General features: G+C 43.2%; 1 protein-coding gene across 2 annotated transcripts in view; it reads right to left on the bottom strand.

Moving 5' to 3' along the window:
* The window catches only part of LOC137528025 (xaa-Pro aminopeptidase 2-like), a 90,078-nt gene that overhangs the window by 46,688 nt on the left and 21,289 nt on the right, over positions 1-22,101 (bottom strand). For both annotated transcript variants that reach the window (XM_068249244.1, XM_068249245.1), the window contains exons 7-12: positions 21,814-21,912; positions 20,016-20,162; positions 13,689-13,790; positions 11,921-12,002; positions 8,777-8,975; positions 6,059-6,148 (exon numbers count right to left, since the gene is read on the bottom strand). In XM_068249244.1, the coding sequence (XP_068105345.1) occupies positions 6,059-6,148; positions 8,777-8,975; positions 11,921-12,002; positions 13,689-13,790; positions 20,016-20,162; positions 21,814-21,912 (719 nt within the window). The remainder of the gene's footprint in view (positions 1-6,058; positions 6,149-8,776; positions 8,976-11,920; positions 12,003-13,688; positions 13,791-20,015; positions 20,163-21,813; positions 21,913-22,101) is intronic.

Raw genomic sequence — 22,101 nt, 5'->3', positions numbered from 1 at the left:
TTGGCTAAGCTGACACACATCCCTTGCCTGGCGCACGTGATGAACCTAGTAGTTCAGCGGTTCCTGAAGAAATACCCAGGCGTGGCCGATCTTCTGTTGAAGGTGCGACGAGTGGCCAAACATTGTAGAAATTCAAGTACTGCTTCGGGGGCACTCGCCAAGATGCAGGAGCGCTTCAATCTCCCCCACCATCGCTTGCTGTGTGATGTCCCTACGCACTGGAATTCTACGCTGCACATGCTAGCCCGCTTTTGCGAGCAGAAGAGTGCAGTGGTCCAGTACATGACGGCGCAGTACCGAGGCGCATCCGGCCAGCTGCCAAGCTTCTGTGGATCCGATTGGGCCAACATGTTGGACCTCTGCCAAGTCCTCCAAAATTTTGAGCAATCCACGTTGCTTGTGAGCAGTGACAACTCTTCAGTCAGCATTACCATACCACTGCTGTGTTTACTGAAGAGGTCAATGTTGAAAATCAAGGAAACAGCTGTCATGATGCAACTGGGGGAATCTGAAGGAGAAAACGATCAGCGTGATGGTACCAACATCAGGCCATCCGCCTCAGGAAACGCTGGCCCCAGCAGCTATGACGAAGAAGAGGAGGAGGAACAGCTGGAGTTGGAGCAGGAATTTCCTGCCACCACTGACGAGGGCCAGAGCGGTGCACGTTGGACTTCCACAATTTAGCGCGAATGGTCAGCAGAAGCAGACCAGGAAGAAGGTGACGACTATGATGCATCACAACAACTATCACAACGCTCACAAGAGGATGATGAGGATTCTGGTAGGACTCTGGCACACATGGCTCAATTCATGCTAGACTGCATTGAACGCGACCCACGCATTGTGCGCATTCTGGACAACACCAATTACTGGGTTTATACCCTTCTGGATGCACGGTACAAACACAATGTTCCAAAACTGCTTGAAGAAAGAGTCAGACAGGTCAAAATGGAAGAATACCAGCAGGCCCTTGTGGAGACTTTAGAGAGGAGATTGACATCCTCCCCCTCCTCTAGCCAGTTGTACGCCGACAGACTGACTTCCGCAAACCCAGGACGACCAGGAGGGCAGCAAACAACACAAGCCGCAGCTAGTGCCCAAAAGGGAATGGTATCGGCAGTGTCCTTGGAGTGGGAAAATTTTCTGACACCCATGCAGCAGCAGCCCACTGAACAGCAAGCGTGCAGATCCACCTCCAACACCGATCGCCTGGAGAAGATGGTCAAGGACTACATGTCAGATGGCGTAGCTGTGTTGAGCAATCCATCTGCACCCTTCAACTATTGGGTATCGAAGCTAGACACCTGGCACGAACTGGCAATGTACGCAATAGAGGTGCTGGCTTGCCCGGCAGCCAGCGTTATGTCGGAACGCTGTTTCAGTGCTGCCTGAGGCATCGTCACAGATCGGCGTATCCGCCTCTCCACAGAAAATGCAGACCGTCTGACTCAAATTAAAATGAATCAATCCTGGATTGGAAAGGACTACGCAACACTCCAGGACCCCAACCAAGTAACCTGACCAATGAACATCTGGGATGGTTTAGCGTTTCCGGTCCCTGTTTATTGAACCTCTCATCTGTATTACATTTATGACTGCATGGCGGCAAAAAGCATTGCTGCTATATCCGCACGCTTTTTGTCCTCATGCAAGGCCTGGGTTTTTGTGTCTCAAAAAGCATGGCCTTCTCCTCCTGCACCTGCTCCTGTTCCATCACGTGTGCTGCTGCTGCTGGGTTAGCGTTGCTGGTCCCTGTTTATGGAACCTCTTCTCTTTATTTCATTTATGACTGCATGGCGGTAAAAAGCATGCTATCCGCACGCTTCTTGTCCTCATGCAAGGCCTGGGTTGTTGTGTCTCAAAGCGTGGCCTTCTCCTCCTGCGCCTCCTCCTGTTCCATCACGTGTGCTGCTGCTGCTGCTGCTGCTGGGTTAGCGTTACCGGTCCCTGTTTATGGAACCTCTTCTCTTTATTACATTTATGACTGCATGGCGGTAAAAAGCATGCTATCCACACGCTTCTTGTCCTCATGCAAGGCCTGGGTTGTTGTGTCTCAAAGCGTGGCCTTCTCCTCCTGCGCCTCCTCCTGTTCCATCACGTGTGCTGCTGCTGCTGCTGGGTTAGCGTTACCGGTCCCTGTTTATGGAACCTCTCATCTTTATTACATTTATGACTGCATGGCGGTAAAAAGCATGCTATCCGCACGCTTCTTGTCCTAATGCAAGGCCTGGGTTGTTGTGTCTCAAAGCGTGGCCTTATCCTCCTGCGCCTCCTTCTGTTCCATCACGTGTGCTGCTGCTGCTGCTGGGTTAGCGTTACCGGTCCCTGTTTATGGAACCTCTTCTCTTTATTACATTTATGACTGCATGGCGGTAAAAAGCATGCTATCCGCACGCTTCTTGTCCTCATGCAAGGCCTGGGTTGTTGTGTCTCAAAGCGTGGCCTTCTCCTCCTGCGCCTCCTCCTGTTCCATCACGTGTGCTGCTGCTGCTGCTGCTGCTGGGTTAGCGTTACCGGTCCCTGTTTATGGAACCTCTCATCTTTATTACATTTATGACTGCATGGCGGTAAAAAGCATGCTATCCGCACGCTTCTTGTCCTCATGCAAGGCCTGGGTTGTTGTGTCTCAAAGCGTGGCCTTCTCCTCCTGCGCCTCCTCCTGTTCCATCACGTGTACTGCTGCTGCTGCTGGGTTAACGTTACCGGTCCCTGTTTATGGAACCTCTTCTCTTTATTACATTTATGACTGCATGGCAGTAAAAAGCATTCTATCCGCACGCTTCTTGTCCTCACGCAAGGCCCGGGTTGTTGTGTCTCAAAGCGTGGCCTTCTCCTCCTGCGCCTCCTCCTGTTCCATCACGTGTGCTGCTGCTGCTGCTGGGTTAGCGTTACCGGTCCCTGTTTATGGAACCTCTTCTCTTTATTTCATTTATGACTGCATGCGGTAAAAAGCATGCTATCCGCACGCTTCTTGTCCTCATGCAAGGCCTGGGTTGTTGTGTCTCACAAAGCGTGGCCTTCTCCTCCTGCGCCTCCTCCTGTTCCATCACGTCTGCTGCTGCTGGGTTAGCGTTACCGGTCCCTGTTTATGGAACCTCTTCTCTTTATTTCATTTATGACTGCATGGCGGTAAAAAGCATGCTATCCGCACGCTTCTTGTCCTCATGCAAGGCCTGGGTTGTTGTGTCTCAAAGCGTGGCCTTCTCCTCCTGCGCCTCCTCCTGTTCCATCACGTGTGCTGCTGCTGCTGCTGGGTTAGCGTTACCGGTCCCTGTTTATGGAACCTCTTCTCTTTATTACATTTATGACTGCATGGCGGTAAAAAGCATGTTACCTGTGCAAAGAAACATGACATTTTCCGCATTTAAAAGACAGTTTTTCCTTTGAAACTTTACAATCAATTTTCTCAAAAACTATAAGCTCTTTTTCAAATATTTTTTTTTCCTCTTGTACCCACTCCCAAGGTGCACATACCCTGCTAACTTGGGGTATGTAGCATGTAAGGAAGCTTTTCAAAGCACGAAAGTTCGGGTCCCCATTGACTTCCATTATGTTCGGAGTTCGGCGCGAACACCCGAACATCGCGGCGATGTTCGGCGAACGTTCTCGAACCCGAACATCTAGGTGTTCGCCCAACACTACTCGTAGTTTATAAAAATCTGACATGTTTATGTGCATTAAGTAACTAAAACCAACCTCCCTATATCAAAACGGAAACAGAGAGATAGACATAGTGTAGTATGTACTGGTAGTAGAGATTAAGATGATAAATATGTTATACTCAACCTTACAGGCGACCACTGTAGATGCAGGTGGGGAGATTAGACCTGACCCCACTCAGGATTAACAAGTCGCTCTCTGTAGACAGGAAGGAAGTGGGGATATCACCCTTCCACCAGGGGTGGACTTGTACAATGTTATAGGTATACAGAGGCGCCAAAAGAATTAAAGTATCTAAAAAGTAAAAAATTTGAGGAGGCAGCGGTGGACTTACCTCCTCCAAGCAGACACAAGATATGCCAATACTTACTCAATAAAGTAAATTTACTTACATATTCCCTCAAATTTTTTAGATACCTTTATTGTTTTGGCACCTCTGTATCTATACAACAACCTCCCCATATGATTTGTGGTACCTAATCCTAAACCCCTCCCCCCCCAAAAAAAAATGTTAACCTCTAAACTTCCACCTTCTAACTCTAACAACTTACTGTAATCTAATAACCCCGTACCCTAACACCCTAACTTGCCAACTCAAAAGTTGCCCATTAACGTTGCAATTTTAGTGAACAATCGACCCTTCAATTGATCAGATTGGATGGTGCAGATGGTGGCAATCGATAACAAATGATCGATTTATGTATCATCTCATTGGTCTTTTTTGTGAATTGATTCTATTTAAAATGATTGGATTGATTATATTTTTTATCCCAATTAGGGATTGATAGTTTCTATTCTGATTGTTTCCTTCTGATCCCTGCTAGCAGATTGGAAGATTGATTTTTTTGCTAAAACTGCATCGTTAATGGGCACCTTAGTCCTCCTGATCTAACCTATCTCATGACCCAACCTATACTCACCTTCTATTCAGCTTTAATGTCTAAAGTTCAATCCTTCCTATTGATGCAAATATTCTGCATCGATAACGTCATGATTTATTTCTGCAACAATCGCTTTCATACGGCATGGAAAGTCTGACAATAACAAACTATGCAAGGCATACACCAAAATGCCAAATGTTATCAGTCATCTGCACTAAATTCACCTGCTTCGGGACAAGAGGAATGAATGAAGAAAGAGGAAAAATAAGGAAAAAAGGAAATACAAAAAGGATGAAGAAGAAAATATAAAAGAAGGAAAGGTGGGAGAAAAAAAGAAGTGAAAAGTTTGAAGGAAATTAAGAAAAGGAAAAGAGAAAGAAAAGAAGAAGAAAGGAAGAAAGAGGAGGAAAAGGGAGGAAGGAAGATGGCCAAGGAAGAAAAATGGCCGAAGGAAGAAAAGGAAGAAAGATGACCAAGAAAGAAAAGGGAGGAAGGAAGATGACCAAGGAGGAAAGGGGAGGAAGGAAGATGGCCAAGGAGGAAAGGGGAGGAAGGAAGATGGCCAAGGAGGAAAGGGGAGGAAGGAAGATGGCCAAGGAGGAAAGGGGAGGAAGGAAGATGGCCAAGGAGGAGAGGGGAGGAAGGAAGATGACCAAGGAGGAAAGGGGAGGAAGGAAGATGACCAAGGAGGAAAGGGGAGGAAGGAAGATGGCCAAGGAGGAAAGGAAAGAAGGAAGGAAGATGACCAAGGAAAAAAAGGAAGGAAGGAAGGAAGATGACCAAGTAAGAAAAGGAAGGAAGGAAGGAAGATGACCAAGGAAAAAAAGGAAGGAAGGAAGGAAGATGACCAAGGAAAAAAAGGAAGGAAGGAAGGAAGATGACCAAGAAAGAAAAGGAAGGAAGGAAGAAAGATGACCAAGGAAAAAAAAGGAAAGAAGGAAGGAAGGAAGATCACCAAGGAAGAAATAAACAGATAGCAGACATTAGAAAAAGGAATTTGGAGAAGAAGTAAAAGAAGGCTTGAGAGAAATACATTATAATACAGAGGTATGCAGAAAGAAAAAAAAAAAGCAACGAATATAGAAACAAGAAAGAAGAAAAAAAGGGTCCATAAAAAAAAAACAACACACACAAAAGAAGACAAAGAAGTAAACAACAAAGAAATACAGAGGAGGACAACAAAATAATGAAGACACCAAAAGAAAGAAGAAACTGCAAAAAGTACCAAGCAAATTCTGTGGTGATTTCAGAATTTTTTAAAGACTTTTTTTTCTTTTTTTGGGTTGTTGGTTTTATAAAATGTTAATTTTTGTTTTATTTTTGGAGATCACTTTCTGGCTTGACGGAAGTTTTTGTAAACAGAAAACTGTCTTGATTTAGTGCTATAATATTCCAAATCTGTCACATTGCACAAACCGATTATTTCAATAATAAATAACGAATAAATATGATGACAATTAAACATTTTTGCATTCCCTTTTAGGTGTGTGTAAATGGATAAGGGAAGGTTTGCTCACGTGACATTGCTCCAGCAGCTGCTGCTCCTTCTCATTCTTCACAGCTTTTGTCATCAGGACGGGTGAGTAGCTGTCCCACAACATCTTACTCTGCAACGGCAGCAAAACAATCACCCTGAAGCTAAAGTCTCACATACTTCTGTGACACTAACAAAAAAAATTCATACAGTGATATAACAATATTAAGGCCCCGTTCACACTGCACGCGTTTCCAGTCCCGTTTTGGAAACGCGTGCAGGTGACCGACACGCACGACATCAGACATTGCATAGAGTGCAATGTCTGATGTTCACACTGCATGTGTTCCCGGACCAGTGCGGTCCGGGAACGCATGCTGCACGCATTTTTTGTAAAAACGCGTGGCTGTCCCATTCACTTTCAGTGAATGGGATCAGCCACGCAACGCACAGAGACGCACATGACGTGTGTTCCTGTGCGTTGTGTTCTGAACGGAACGCGCGTGCGTTCTGTGATGTGAACGGGGCCTAAAGGGAACCTAAACTGAGAGGGATATGGATGTTTCCTTTTAACCTCCTGGGCGATAATCCCGAGCTGAGCTCGGGGTATGTCACGCAGGAGGAGTTCTTAGGCCCTGGTGGGCCGATTTGCATAATTTTTTTTGTTACACGCAGCTAGCACTTTGCTAGCTGCGTGTAACTTCCGATCGCCGCCGCTCGCCGCCGATCCACCGCTACCCGCCGTGCCGCGCAGCCCCCCCCTCCCCGACCCCTTGCGCAGCCTGGCCAATCAGTGCCAGGCAGCGCTGAGGGGTGGATCGGGACTCCCTCTGACATCACGACGTCCATGACGTCGGTGACGTCATCCCGCCCCGTCACCATGGCGACTGGGGAAGCCCAGCAGGAAATCCCGTTCTGACCGGGATTTCCTGCTTACTCTGATCGCCGAAGGCGATTGGAGTGGGTGGGGGGATGCCGCTGCGCAGATGATTTAAAAAATAATTTTTTTTTAAAAAAGTGCAGCGCCCCCTCCTGGGCGATGTAATTATATCGCCCAGAGGGTTAAACAATACCAGTTGCCTGGCAGTCCTGTTGATCTCTTTGGCTGCAGTATTGTCTGAATCACACACCTGAAACAAGCATGCAGCTAATCCAGTCTGACTTCAGTCAGAGCACCTGATCTTCATGCTTGTTCAGGGGCTGTGGCTAAAAGTATTAGAGACACAGGATCAGCAGGAGAGTCAGGCAACTGGTATTATTTTAAAAGGAAAAATCCATATCCTTCTCAGTTAAGGTTCCCTTTAAAGAGGAACTGTAGTGAAAATAATATAATGAATAAAAATGCTTATTTTATTCACAATTTTATTTAATAAATCACAGAATGTTTGCCGATTGTAAAATCTTTCCTCTCCCTGATTTACACTCTGAAATGTATCACAGGCGATCAGGTGGTCTGTAGGGAATGTTCGTTTACTGAGAGTTCCAAAGCCAGTGAAAATAATGCCTGGTCTCCCAGAGTGCTCTAGGAAGAGAATTCTGCATAGCTAATGAGCGTAGGCTGTGACATCACTGGGAGGGCCGGGCTACATACTAATATACAGCAATATATAACTATAGGAAGTGTATCTGGATGATGCTGAAACCAGGAACATTACTGTAAAGGTGGTTATCCTGAATAATATACCGCATTCTACTATATGTCACTACAGGGCCTCTTTACTGCATTCTGCTATATGTCACTACAGGGCCTCTTTACTGCATTCTGCTATATGTCACTGCAGGGTCTCTTTACTGCATTCTGCTATATGTCACTACAGGGCCCCTTTACTGCATTCTGCTATATGTCACTACAGGGCCCCTTTACTGCATTCTGCTATATGTCACTACAGGGCCTCTTTACTGCATTCTGCTATATGCCACTACAGGGCCTCTTTACTGCATTCTGCTATATGTCACTACGGGGCCTCTTTACTGCATTCTGCTATATGTCACTACAGGGCCTCTTTACTGCATTCTACTATATGTCACTACAGGACCTCTTTTATATTATGTTATACAGATCTCATGTTGTGCAAGACTCCTCCTCATTACCAGGATGCACTGAAGTCATTGGGAAAGAAGAAAAAACGTTTTTTTTATCTTGTAAAAATTCTTTACACAAGTATTTTTAAAGAAGATTATGGTTTAAAAGATCACTACTCCGAAAAAGTGTAAAATGTAAAATACATGTAAACACATAAAAATAAGAAGTATGATGCTTCCACATTAAAATGAGTCATACATTTATTTTCTCCTATGTTGATGTCACTTACAGGAGGTAGTAGAACTCTACCAGAACTGACAGGTTTTGGGCTAGTCCATGTCTCCATAGGGGATTCTCAGCATGGCCTTTATTTTTTATAGACACCCCTTGAAAAGGATTTATATAAAGATGCTGGCCAGCCTCTGTACTCACTGCACATTTTTTTTAGCAGTTGGACAGAGCAACTGCCATTCACTAAGTGCTTTTGAAAATAAAAAAACCCCTGAGACTCCCCCATGAAATGATGTGGGCTAGTCCAAAACCTGTCAGTTCTGTCAGATTTCTACTACTTACTGTAAGTGACAGCAACATAGGAGAAAAATAATTTATGGTTCATTTTACTCTGAGAGAAATGTTCTTCCTATTTGTATATGTTTACATGTATTTTTAATTTTACAATTTTTGCGATAGTGGTCCTTTAAGTGAAATCATAACTTTGTGATCCCGGCTGTGACTTACCCTGGGTATAATTTCATACAATCCGTAGTTAGTGTACTGTGATCCAATCCAAACCTTCACGTCATCGCCCTTCACATAGTCTGTGAGGGCGTCCTGCACCTTGTCGTACTCCAGGACTTGTACACAGGTGGACGCGGGACAGTCAGTGTTCAGATACCTTTGGATGGTGTCTGTGATGCGGCTAACATTCACAAATAAACTGCAGAGACAACACAACAATCATTGTATATATCTTGTGCAGTCTGTTCATTGACAAAGTTACTCAGCTGTGTATTAACCTGATTATAGCATTGTTACTCAGAGAAAGAGGAAGGAGGCAACATTGTAACGTCTAATCACTGAGCTGTATAGTAACAGTTTGATTGAGCCTCCATCCTCCATGTGACATTATTACTCTAAATGTTAAGAGTACGGCCATGGTGCACAGGCAATACCCTAAACTGCTGGACTTTACTCAGATATAATCCACATTATAAACCAAAACCACAGACTGTTCTCTGCTAGGGACACAAGCCTCGAACTGTGAACAACTGTGAAAGTGTACCTGAACTCTTGCACAGAACTGAAGAAAAACAGAGAAATGCACCCTGTATCTATTTAGAGAGATTAGCCTGTCTAATTCCGCCTCATCTAATTCACCCTCATCTAATCACCAGTGTAATTTCATCTCTCAGCTGAGTCAGCTCAGGAATCTCCTCTGCCACAGCAGAGCGGCTAATTTGTAAACACAGGATGTTAACCCTACGTCTGCTTCCAGAATACCTTCAATTACATTAAAAAGGTGCAATCAAAATGTAGATGGCAAACATTTAGATGTGGGTGCTAGGCACAAACAAGCCCCATCAGAGGCGCCTCTAGGGACCAGCTGATAAGCTAATTGCCTGGAGAGCAGCTTTATCTAGGGGCGGGCTTCCAGGAGAAAAAAAAAAGTTTACTTTTCCTGTCCTTAGAGACTAGGGTGGGGAGAGAAAAAGTTCTAATGAAGGCATCTGCTAAGCCTCTCATAAGGAATCTACAAACCTTTTCTCTACAACACTTTGTATGACATTACCTAATTAGTTATCTGGGGATCAAGAGTGTGTCTGTCTGTGCACTCCTGTCCCACCCCTACTTATGACCTTGAAAAGAAAACACATCAGAAGAGGAGGAAGGTGTATTTCTATGGAAGCAGGTACAAGGCATTCCAGAATGGGCTGGCCGGGAGGGGGGGGGGGAGGGACTAGATTTTCCCCCAGGCTGCTGTTACAGTGTGTAAGGCAAAGTGAAGCACTGGGCTGGCTGAGGGAAATAAAAATACATGTACAGGGGAATAGCAAGCTGGTAAATGTACACAGCATGATGCAGAAGAAAGGCTTGCCTTCTGGCAGAGTCTGTAGAAAAAAACTGCTTTCTCATCATTGTAAAGACTGCATGTGGTTAGCTGAATAAGGTATTACACAGGGTGAAAAGTTTGACAGTCCCTAGACTCCAGGAGGGCTGCTGCAGCCTTTTGTGAGAGATTGGCAGGGACAGGAGTCCTATTGCAAGCAAGTAGCCTCTGTGTGATGTGGGACTGCAATACAAATACGCTCTCTGCTCTATCTCAGGCTATTCTCAGTCTCTCTCCACTCCTCTTTACTCCCTCATTCACCTTTGTTTCCCTCTTCCTGTAGTGCTGGCTGTCTTCTTGTCATACAGGAAAGCTAAATAACAGTGCTTTTCTTCCCTCTCTCTGGATAGTGTAATTGTTAAGGGCTCTGCCTCTGGCACACGTGATCTGGGTGCAAATCTCAGCTATTCCTACTCAGTCAGTAAGCCTGCACCTATTCAGTAGAAGACCTTGGGCAAGACTCCCTAACACTGATACTGCCTACTGAGTGATTCTTAGTGGCTGCAGCTCAAGCAATTTGAGTCCGCCAGAAGAAAATCGCATCGATAATTCTTTTGATCAATCCGGTGCAAAAATACATAAAAATGTAAATTAAACAGAACATTTTTCAATTGGACACAGTGGTATAGTGGCGGTAGATCGGCGGCTCGTAGTATTGCACTGAACCACTACTGTAATACAATTATTTTCTGGTGAAATGCTGCAGCATTAAGATTATTATCATGGAGGGGTGCCACAGGTTTTCTCGCCTGGAGTGACAAAATGGCCAGAGGCGCCCCTGAGCCCCATTATAGTAGCCCCACTGCAAAGCCCGCGCATTCCAGTACCCCAATTATTACACTCCCAATACACCCCTCCCATGATAGCCCTCCCAGTATAGTAAGCCCATTACAGCACCCTCTATCATAGGACTCTCATTATAGTAAGGCCATTGCAGTGCTCCCATTACAGTACCCCAATTATATCACTCTCAATACACCCCTCCGATGATAGCACTCCCAGTATAGTAAGCCCATTACAGTGCCCTCTATTATAGGACTCTCATTATAGTAAGGCCATTGCAGTGCTCCCATTACAGTACCCCGATTATAGAATTCGAAATACACCCCTTCCATGATAGCTCTCCCAGTATAGTAAGCCCATTACAGTACCCTCTATTATAGAACGATCATTATAGTAAGCCCATTACAGCACCCTCTATTATAGAACTCTCATTATAGTAAGCCCATTGCAGTGCTCCCATTACAGTACCCCGATTATAGAATTCCAAATACACACCTTCCATGATAGCACTCCCAGTATAGTAAGCCCATTACAGTACCCTCCATTATAGAACGATCATTATAGTAAGCCAACCAACAGCACCCTCTATTATAGAACTCTCATTATAGTAAGCCCATTGCAGTGCTCCCATTATAGTACCCCGATTATATCACTCCCAATACACCCCTCCCATGATAGCACTCCCAGTATAGTAAGCCCATTACAGTACCCTCTATTATAGGACTCTCATTATAGTAAGGCCACTGCAGTGCTCCCATTACAGTGCCCCGATTATAGAATTCCAAATACACCCCTCACATGATAGCACTCCCAGTATAGTAAGCCCATTACAGTACCCTCTATTATAGGACTCTCATTATAGTAAGGCCATTGCTGTGCTCCCATTACAGTACCCCAATTTTATCACTCCCAATACACTCCTCCCATGATAGCACTCCCAGTATAGTATAACTGCTCTATAGCAAGCCCAGTATATTTTGCTTTTTCTGTACCTGATGCTGTTCTTGGTCAGCAATGTGTAGGAGTAGAAATATGGATTATTTGGAATGTCCTGGGCACGCAGGTTAAAGAGCCCTATAAAAGAATGAAAAAGACTTGATTGAAAAAGTGATTATGAATTTATTATCGGATGGAATGACAAGGACTGCAAGCATTTACTTCTGCACAGTGAAAATCTGCACAGATTAACTGAATGCAATAGACTGTCTGGAACATTGTGAATTATGTCATCCTTCATTCTAGTTGGATGCTGACTGCAATACCTGAGATATAGATGGCCAGAAGAGTGATACACGGGGCCTGATTCACAAAGCGGTGCAAAGTGTTTGCACGCCTGTGAAAAGCCCCTTATCATGCCTAAACTCAGTTTAGGTGTGATAAAATGAAACTCGCGCAAAATTCCCGCGCGCAAAGTTTTGCGCGAGCAATCGCACAGTTCAGTGCAGTGCGCGCGATGCGCCTATTAGACCCTATGGGCGCTGCGCGCAGAATTACGCGATTGCGCGCGTAAAACTTTGCGCGCTGGACTTTGCGCGCGATAAAGAGCACAAATCGGTGCTAACTCAGCGGTGCAAAGCTTATCACGCCTAAAGTCTTTTAGGCGTGATAACTGAGTTATCACCGCTTTGTGAATCAGGCCCACGGATAACAAAGAGGCCTGTTTATAAACGTGGTCACACCTCATCTCAGATTTTGTTTTTTTCACAGTTATAGCTGAACTTTGCACATTACTTCAGGAACCTGGATCTCTGGTCAGAAACCACTGATCATTTATACATACACTTTCATGCTGCATTTGAGAAATGGTAAGCACTCATAAGTCATGACTCTCTTCTTGTTTCTTCCAAATACCAGAGCCCTGTTTACTTAAAGTGGACCTGAACTCAGAACTTCCTCACTGCTCTAAAAGATACACAACAGCATAATAACCTCTAAACAAAAAACATTTCTTTGTCACAGTTGAAACAGATCCTAAAAGAAATCTGCACAGTTTCTACTTCCTGATTCATGGAAGCAGCCATATTGTTTACAGCCTGTGCATTTAAATGGGCTTATCTGCTATGGCAGTCATGTGACACAGGGGATAAGCCCATTTGAAAGCACAGGCTGTAAACAATATGTCTGCTTCCATGAATCAGGAAGTTGTGCAGATTTATTTTAAGATTTATATCAGCTGTAAAAAAGAAATGTTTTTTTTGTTTAAAGGTTACTATGCTGTTCCTTATCTTTTAGAGCAGATAGGAGTTCTGAGTTCAGGTCCGCTTTAAAGAGAGCCTGAATCCTTAAAAAATATCTTTTTACTTGCCAGTCCTCTTCAGCAATAAGATCCTAGCTGAAACGCTGCATTCCCGCGGCAGAACAATGTATTTATAGCCCCCAAATCCCGGGGCAAAATTCTCCGCCTCTCCCCGCCCCTCTCAGTGAAAGAAGAATGAGAGGGGCGGGGAGAAACGGAGATCGGAGGAGATTTACTCCAGCAGAGGCAAAGCTAATGCACAAAGCTCTACCTCTAACAGGAAGCGATCCCCGAATTTTGCCTCGGGGATTTGAGAATCCACAGGAATGCAGCATTTCAGATATGATCTTATTGCTGAAGAGGACTGGCAAGTAAAAAATATATTTTTTTAAGGCTTCAGACTCTCTTGAAGTGCTGCTATGGGTTTCCCGAACACCCATACACAGAGGGGCATCGGTTTTATATTTTTCCGTGAATCTTCACGCACTGGACAGAATCAGAGTTATTGGCTGCAGCTCACTTACAGGCAGTTTCCTCCAGCGCGGACAGCAGGACGGCGGTCGGCTTCTGCGAATGTTTTTCCATCTGATCCCGGATATTCGTTACCTTCTGCTGCCAAGTGCTGCCTGCAACACAGAGGACACGTGAGGCATGGACATAGCAACAGTTACAGCTCAGTAAGGGTTAATGGACTTTATTTAAAATGATTGCGCACAATATGCAGAGGTGGTCACAATGTTACTAGTTTGCTGTAATTACTCTAAAACTCCAATCAGAAGCTCCGATCAGAGAGATCGACAATCACGGTGGTAATTAAGGTGGCCACACATGATACACTAAAAAGATTTTAAAAACGATTGGTTGTACAGAAAAATCAAAAGATTTTATACTATTGGAGTCAATCAGGAGTGGCTGATTTTTCTGATCAATTTTTATGAAAATTAAATGGTGTAGGATAGTTTGTCAGTTTCTTGGTCAGATTGGTCAGATTTTTTAAAATGTAAAATGTTTCAAGAATTAAAAAAAAAAATTATATAAAAATTGTATTATATGTGGCCAACAGCCAAAAGCAATATGGTGATTATAAAGAAGGAATATGGTGATTATAGGAATTATAAAGAGGGGGTCTGGAGAGTATAAAGAGGGAGGGGGATTCCAATTGACTACAAGGGAATGTTTAAAAAGTGTCATACACACGTCGCTCAACACAAGTCTTTTAAATGCACAATTATCAAACAACTTGAAGAAGTTGGACAACTTTTGTCAAGGCGTTATCACTGATAAGAGGCGAACAACAACTGATAACAACAGTTGGATTGACTTGACGAACAACTGAGAGAAGTTGTGTCTAACATGGCAATGTGTACAGAAGTCTGCTATGACTTTTCAATGACTTCCATTACTAACTGTAACATATTAGTCATTCACCAGTTGAGTAACGATATGTAAATTTGTAGTTGTTCGTCAAATTGTTTGTCAAGTCGTTCTGTGTGTATAATAGTTTTTTGCATGCCAAGACGTATCTTTCCAACTTTTTTAATTGTAGTTGTTTGTAAAGTTATTTATAGTAAAAGATTTTTGTTGAGCGTGTGTATGTGGCTTAAAGGGGAAGGAGGGATGACCATTACACTACCAGGGAAGGCTACTGGGGTGGGGGCCTCTGGGGTGGAGGGGGGGGGGGGCACTACACTACTAGGAAGAACTCACATTTAATAAAATCCACAAGTGATCCACATCATTAACAAATCCAATCTATTCCCGATATCGTAACTAGTTTACGTAAATGTAAAAAATCCACCATACCGATTGACAATTGTTTAACATAACAATCGATAATGCGATCGTTCAGGATCATTTGGCCGTATTAGGTTCTGTGTCTTCCTAACATTCAATCTGACTGATCTGATTAAAGAATTCGGTTAGTCAGTAAAAACTGCGCCATTTACGAGCTTTTGGGATGATATTATCAAATAAAAAGGGCCAACAAATCACAAATAAAATGTGCGTGGCTAGCAAAAGCCCAAAAAGTAGCGATGAGAACATATTTCATGTTTACGTAATTTTGCATTCATATTTTAAATTACGATGCAAAATCATAATGGAAAATTTCAGAAAAATCATAGTTAATTTCGTCTGTGGTTGTAATCATTCATAATTTCGCATAATTTTTGTGTAATTTTCTGATGACTTTAGTGGTTATTAATATCAAAGCCCCCACACATGCTATTGTCACCAGAATTGCTACATATTTTAAGGACAATAGTGGGTGCAAGTCAAAAAAATAGGTTTTCGAAAAGACTTTGTAGTTTTTAAGAAAATTGATATTAAAGGATACCCGGAGTGACGAGTGACATGATGAGATAGACATGTGTATGTACAGTGCCTAGCACACTAATAACTATGCTGTGTTCCTTTTTTTCTTTCTCTGCCTGAAATAGTTAAATATCAGGTAAAATTGGTTTTAAAAATGCAAAGGAAAAATGTTTTTTTAAACTCAGACAAATGACAGCTAAAAAAACATTTTTCCTTTGCATATTTAAAGGATACCCGAAGTGACATGTGACATGATGAGATATACATGTGTATATCTCATAATAACACTAATAATTGTGCTGTGTTCCTTTTTTTCTTTCTCTGCCTGAAAGAGTTAAATATCAGGTATGTAAGTGGCTGACTCAGTCCTGACTCAGACAGGAAGTGACTCATTGATAAGAAATTCCAACTATAAAACACTTTCCTAGCAGAAAATGGCTTCTGAGAGCAAGACAGAGATAAAAAGGGGAATTTCTTATCAGTGAGGGTCACACTGTAGTCACTTCCTGTCTGAGTCAGGACTGAGTCAGCCACTTACATACCTGATATTTAACTCTTTCAGGCAGAGAAAGAAAAAAAGGAACACAGCACAATTATTAGTGTTATTATGAGATATACACCAGTGCTGGGCCGAAATTACGCATTAGCGTAATTACGCATCGTAATTCACTACAAATGCACCGTAAGCGTTACGTGTAAGGTTACGGTATTACGCGTAATTAATTACGCGTAGACCGTAGGGTTACGTTTTACGCGTAACAAATTACGCGTAAGACAGTAAACTCCCATTGAAATTACACAGTCTGCCGTAATCGCGTAATATTACGCTCCCGTATAATATAAAAAAGCCGCCGACTTTAAGGGTTAATAGCAAAGCCCCCTTAAGTGCTAAGAGCCTCAAATTTGGAGAATATATTAAGGAGATCAGAAGGAATAAGAGGGAAAAAATTTTTTTTCAAAAAGACCTTATAGTTTTTGAGAAAATCGATGTTAAAGTTTCAAAGGAAAAATATATACATTTAAAAACCCGCCGACTTTAACGGTTAATAGCAAAGCCTGCTTAAAATTTAGGAACACCAAATTCACAGGGTATATTAAGGGGATCAGTGGGAATAAGAGTAAAAAAAATTTTTTCAAAAAGACCTTATAGTTTTTGAGAAAATCGATTTTTAAGTTTCAAGGGCGAAAATGTCTTTTAAATGCGGAAAATGTCAGTTTTTTTTGCACAGGTAACAATAGTGTTTTATTTTCATAGATTCCCCCAAGTGGGAAGAGTTTTACTTACTTCGTTCTGAGTGTGGGAAATATAAAAAAAAAAACGACGTGGGGTCCCCCCTCCCAGACCTCTTTAACCCCTTGTCCCCCATGCAGACTGGGATAGCCAGAATGCGGAGCACCGGCCGCGTGGGGCTCCGCACCCTGACTATACCAGCCCGCATGGTCCATGGATTGGGGGGTCTCGGAAGGGGAGGGGCAGCCAAGCTTTCCCCTCCCCCTCCGAGCCCTTGTCCAATCCAAGGACAAGGGGCTCTTCTCCACCTCCGATGGGCGGTGGAGGTGGAGGCCGCGATTTCCTGGGGAGGGGTTCATGGTGGCATCTGGGAGTCCCCTTTAAAAAGGGGTCCCCCAGATGTCCACCCCCCTCCCAGGAGAAATGAGTATAGAGGTACTTGTAGTACCCCTTACCCATTTCCTTTAAGAGTTAAAAGTAAATAAACACACAAACACATAGAAAAAGTATTTTAATTGAACAAAAAACATAACCACGAAAAAAGTCCTTTAATATTCTTAATTAACCATTAATACTTACCTGTCCCTTTAAAAGCCAGTTCCCACGCAATATCCTCGGAAATATACTAATCAGTTACAATGTAACAAAGTTATTACAATGTAACAACTTTGTTACATTGTAACTACGCCGCACCCGACGTCACTCACCGCCGCCACCGCCACCGCCTCTGTGCTGCAGGACCCGACAGAGCTCTGAGCTATATAGCTCAGAGCTCTCTAAGCATCTTTGTATTTGGGCTCCAAGGAGCCCCATTGGTCCTTAGCAGACCAATGGGGTTCCTTCTGATTTGAAGGAACCCCATTGGTCTGCTAAGGACCAATGGGGCTCCTTGGAGCCCAAATACAAAGATGCTTAGAGAGCTCTGAGCTATAGCTCAGAGCTCTGTCAGGTCCTGCAGCACAGACGCGGTGGCGGCGGCGGTGAGTGACTTCGGGTGCGGCGTAGTTACAATGTAACAAAGTTGTTACATTGTAATAACTTTGTTACATTGTAACTGATTAGTATATTTCCGAGGATATTGCGTGGGAACTGGCTTTTAAAGGGACAGGTAAGTATTAATGGTTAATTAAGAATATTAAAGGACTTTTTTCGTGGTTATGTTTTTTGTTCAATTAAAATACTTTTTCTATGTGTTTGTGTGTTTATTTACTTTTAACTCTTAAAGGAAATGGGTAAGGGGTACTACAAGTACCTCTATACTCATTTCTCCTGGGAGGGGGGTGGGCATCTGGGGGACCCCTTTTTAAAGGGGACTCCCAGATGCCACCATGAACCCCTCCCCAGGAAATCGCGGCCTCCACCTCCACCGCCCATCGGAGGTGGAGAAGAGCCCCTTGTCCTTGGATTGGACAAGGGCTCGGAGGGGGAGGGGAAAGCTTGGCTGCCCCTCCCCTTCCGAGACCCCCCAATCCATGGACCATGCGGGCTGGTATAGTCAGGGTGCGGAGCCTCACGCGGCCGGTGCTCCGCATTCTGGCTATCCCAGTCTGCATGGGGGACAAGGGGTTAAAGAGGTCTGGGAGGGGGGACCCCACGTCATTTTTTTTTTTTATATTTCCCACACTCAGAACGAAGTAAGTAAAACTCTTCCCACTTGGGGGAATCTATGAAAATAAAACACTATTGTTACCTGTTCCAAAAAAACTGACATTTTCCGCATTTAAAAGACATTTTCGCCCTTGAAACTTAAAAATCGATTTTCTCAAAAACTATAAGGTCTTTTTGAAAAAAAATTTTTTCCTCTTATTCCCACTGATCCCCTTAATATACCCTTTGAATTTGGTGTTCCTAAATTTTAAGCAGGCTTTGCTATTAACCGTTAAAGTCGGCGGGTTTTTAAATGTATATATTTTTCCTTTGAAACTTTAACATCGATTTTCTCAAAAACTATAAGGTCTTTTTGAAAAAAAATTTTTTCCTCTTATTCCTTCTGATCTCCTTAATATATTCTCCAAATTTGAGGCTCTTAGCACTTAAGGGGGCTTTGCTATTAACCCTTAAAGTCGGCGGCTACCTAACATTGATCCATGCGTCAACTTTTCCGCTTGGCAGCATGACCTTACGCATTAATTGCTAGTAGGATTTTACTCGTAAACCTATAACGTAATAACATGAATTACGGTATACTTACGCGTAATTGCGTAAGTGCTATGCGTAATTATAGACATGTACCGAAATTGACTGTCTATGCCATAAGCGTAATTTCGTAATGCGTAATAGCGTAAAATTACGCGTAATGATCCGTAAGCGTAGCTTTCTCCATTACGACCAGCACTGATATACACATGTATATCTCATCATGTCACATGTCACTTCGGGTATCCTTTAAATATGCAAAGGAAAAATGTTTTTTTAGCTGTCATTTGTCTGAGTTTAAAAAAACATTTTTCCTTTGCATTTTTAAAACCAATTTTTTTAAAGACTAGAAGGACTTTTTGGAAACAATTGAACTTGTATCCACTATTCACCGTTTAAAGCCAATGGGTACCGCTAATAAAAAAAAAAAAGTCAGATACTCACCTAAGGAGAGGGAAGGCTCGGTCCTAATGAGCCTTCCCTCTCCTCTCCCGGTGACCTCGGTGCTGCGCTGGCTCCCCCGTTCGCGTCCGCCGCCGCAGGGACTTCGGAGGTCTTCGGGAGCACTCTGGCTTCCGAAGACGGGCCGCTCCATACTACGTACACGTGAGCGCGTCATAGAGGGCGCTCGCACATGCGTAGTATGGAGCGGCCGCGTCCCCGGGAGCCCGAGTGCTCCCGAAGGCTTCCGAAAGGTCCCTTCGGCATGCGGAAGTGGCAGTATTTGACTGAACTGGTCGAATACTACCACGGGGGATCCTGCGCGGGACCGGGCACCGGGAGAGGAGAGGGAAGGCTCATTAGGACCGAGCCTTCCCTCTCCTTAGGTGAGTATCTGACTTTTTGTTTTTTCAAACGGTAAACATTCACTTTAAGTCAGCATTACGAAATTAGGCGGAAATTATGTGAAAATTACACAAAATTATGAATAATTTCACAAAATCAACTGAATTTACAAATCGTAATTACTTATGGGCGTCATTGCAAAATTGTACGCCAAATTTTGCATAATCGTAATTGATTGCTTATGATCATAACTACCGAAAAGGCTTCGAATACAGATGCAATAACAACAACAATATCCCACAGTCTTTACATATCCAGCATTGCCTTCTTTCTGGGTAATCTAAAACTGATCAGGAATACATAAAAACACAATGATGTTTCTTACCCACAAATTCATTAGGGACTTCATAGATGTCGCTGTCAGGCAGAGGGGGGCGCTCACTCCCCCACACTACATCCACCAGATTGGTGGGAAGGGGGCGCAGAGTCCGCTCAGATCCCAGCAATGCATTGTTGTATAAATCCCATTCACCTACAGGTCAAGAAGAATAGACGTTACACTGATGGGGATTTGTTATATGCAATGTGTCTATTCCATTTGTCAAGCTAAAGATATATGTATAATGTCATTCACTTGTCCAGTGTCTCACTCAAGTGGGTATGTCATAATGTTATTTTTGTAACGACAGTCAGTGACATGACTATGTACTCTGTAAAGTGCTGCAGAAGATGTCAGTGCTATATAAATAAATAATAATAATATGGTAGGACATTACACTATGACTATGGTAGGATTAGATTGTAAGCTCCTATGAGGACATTCAGTGACATGACTATGTACTCTGTAATGTGCTGCAGAAGATGCCAGTGCTATATAAATACATAATAATAATATGGTAGGACATTACACTATGACTATGGTAGGATTAGATTGTGAGCTCCTATGAGGACAGTCGGTGACATGACTATGTACTCTGTACAGTGCTAAAGAAGATGTCAGTGCTATATAAATACATAATGATAATAATATGGTAGGACAATAGACTATGACTATGGTAGGATTAGAGTGTGATCTCCTCTGAGGACAGGCAGTGACATGACTATGTACTCTGTAATGTGCTGCAGAAGATGTCAGTGCTATATAAATACATATTAATATGGTAGGACATTAGGCTATGACTATGGTAGGATTAGATTGTGAGCTCCTCTGAGGACAGTCAGTGACATGACTATGTACTCTGTAATGTGCTGCAGAAGATGTCAGTGCTATATAAATACATAATAATAATATGGTAGGACATTACACTATGACTATGGTAGGATTAGAGTGTGAGCTCCTATGAGGACAGTCAGTGACATGACTATGTACTCTGTACAGTGCTGAAGAAGATGTCAGTGCTATATAAATACATAATAATAATATGGTAGGACATTAGACTATGACTATGGTAGGATTAGAGTGTGATCTCCTCTGAGAACAGGCAGTGACATGACTATGTACTCTGTACAGTGCTGCAGGAGATGTCAGTGCTATATAAATACTTAATAATAATATGGTAGGACATTAGACTATGACTATGGTAGGATTAGATTGTGAGCTCCTCTGAGGACAGCCAGTGACATGACTATGTACTCTGTAATGTGCTGCAGGAGATGTCAGTGCTATATAAATACATAATAATAATATGGTAGGACATTAGACTATGACTATGGTAGGATTAGAGTGTGAGCTCCTCTGAGGACAGTCAGTGACATAACTATGTACTCTGTAACATGCTGCAGAAGATGTCAGGTAAGGCCAATTTTTACATTTTAAACTTATCTTAGAGGCATTTATCATATTTGGGGCACCTCCTTTCAGGTCGGTAACTAGCCTTTTGGCAACCCTCACCATGGTTTGATTTCATATGACCCAGGCTTGTTGGAAGGCCATTGTAGATGGATTACAACAATCTTGAGTTTTACATTCAAATAATGTGCATGTTTTTGCTTACATTGAAGAGGATACTGCTGTGGGATGATGTGTTAGCATTCAGCTTTGATTTGTCTGCCACGGTTTCCTCTTCCCCTCTCCACTTAATACTTTGTTTTTTAAATCCAGGCCAGGTTTGTAGCCCGAAACACGAATGATCTTCAGTCTGGAGAACTTGGGTAAATCAGAAAAGATCAGAAAGGAAACTTACTGATGGACCAGATGAAGGGATCAAAGCCAACTTCCTCTCCAGGCCTCAACTCTTCCAAGATCCAGGAGGCGACAGAGACCGCCGAGATGGCATACGATGCTGCAACCAACCATACACAAGTCTGAGTCAGGGCTATAAGGCTGCAACCATACACAAGTCTGAGTTAGGGCTATAAGGCTGCATCCATACACAAGTCTGAGTCAGGGCTATAAGGCTGCAACCATACACAAGTCTGAGTCAGGGCTATAAGGCTGCATCCATACACAAGTCTGAGTCAGGGTTATAAGG

Source organism: Hyperolius riggenbachi, chromosome 8 (assembly GCF_040937935.1).
Source record: "Hyperolius riggenbachi isolate aHypRig1 chromosome 8, aHypRig1.pri, whole genome shotgun sequence".
Classification (NCBI taxonomy): Eukaryota; Metazoa; Chordata; class Amphibia; order Anura; family Hyperoliidae; genus Hyperolius; species Hyperolius riggenbachi.
Note: the sequence above shows the minus strand (reverse complement) of the source record. Positions and strands in the feature narration are given on the sequence as shown.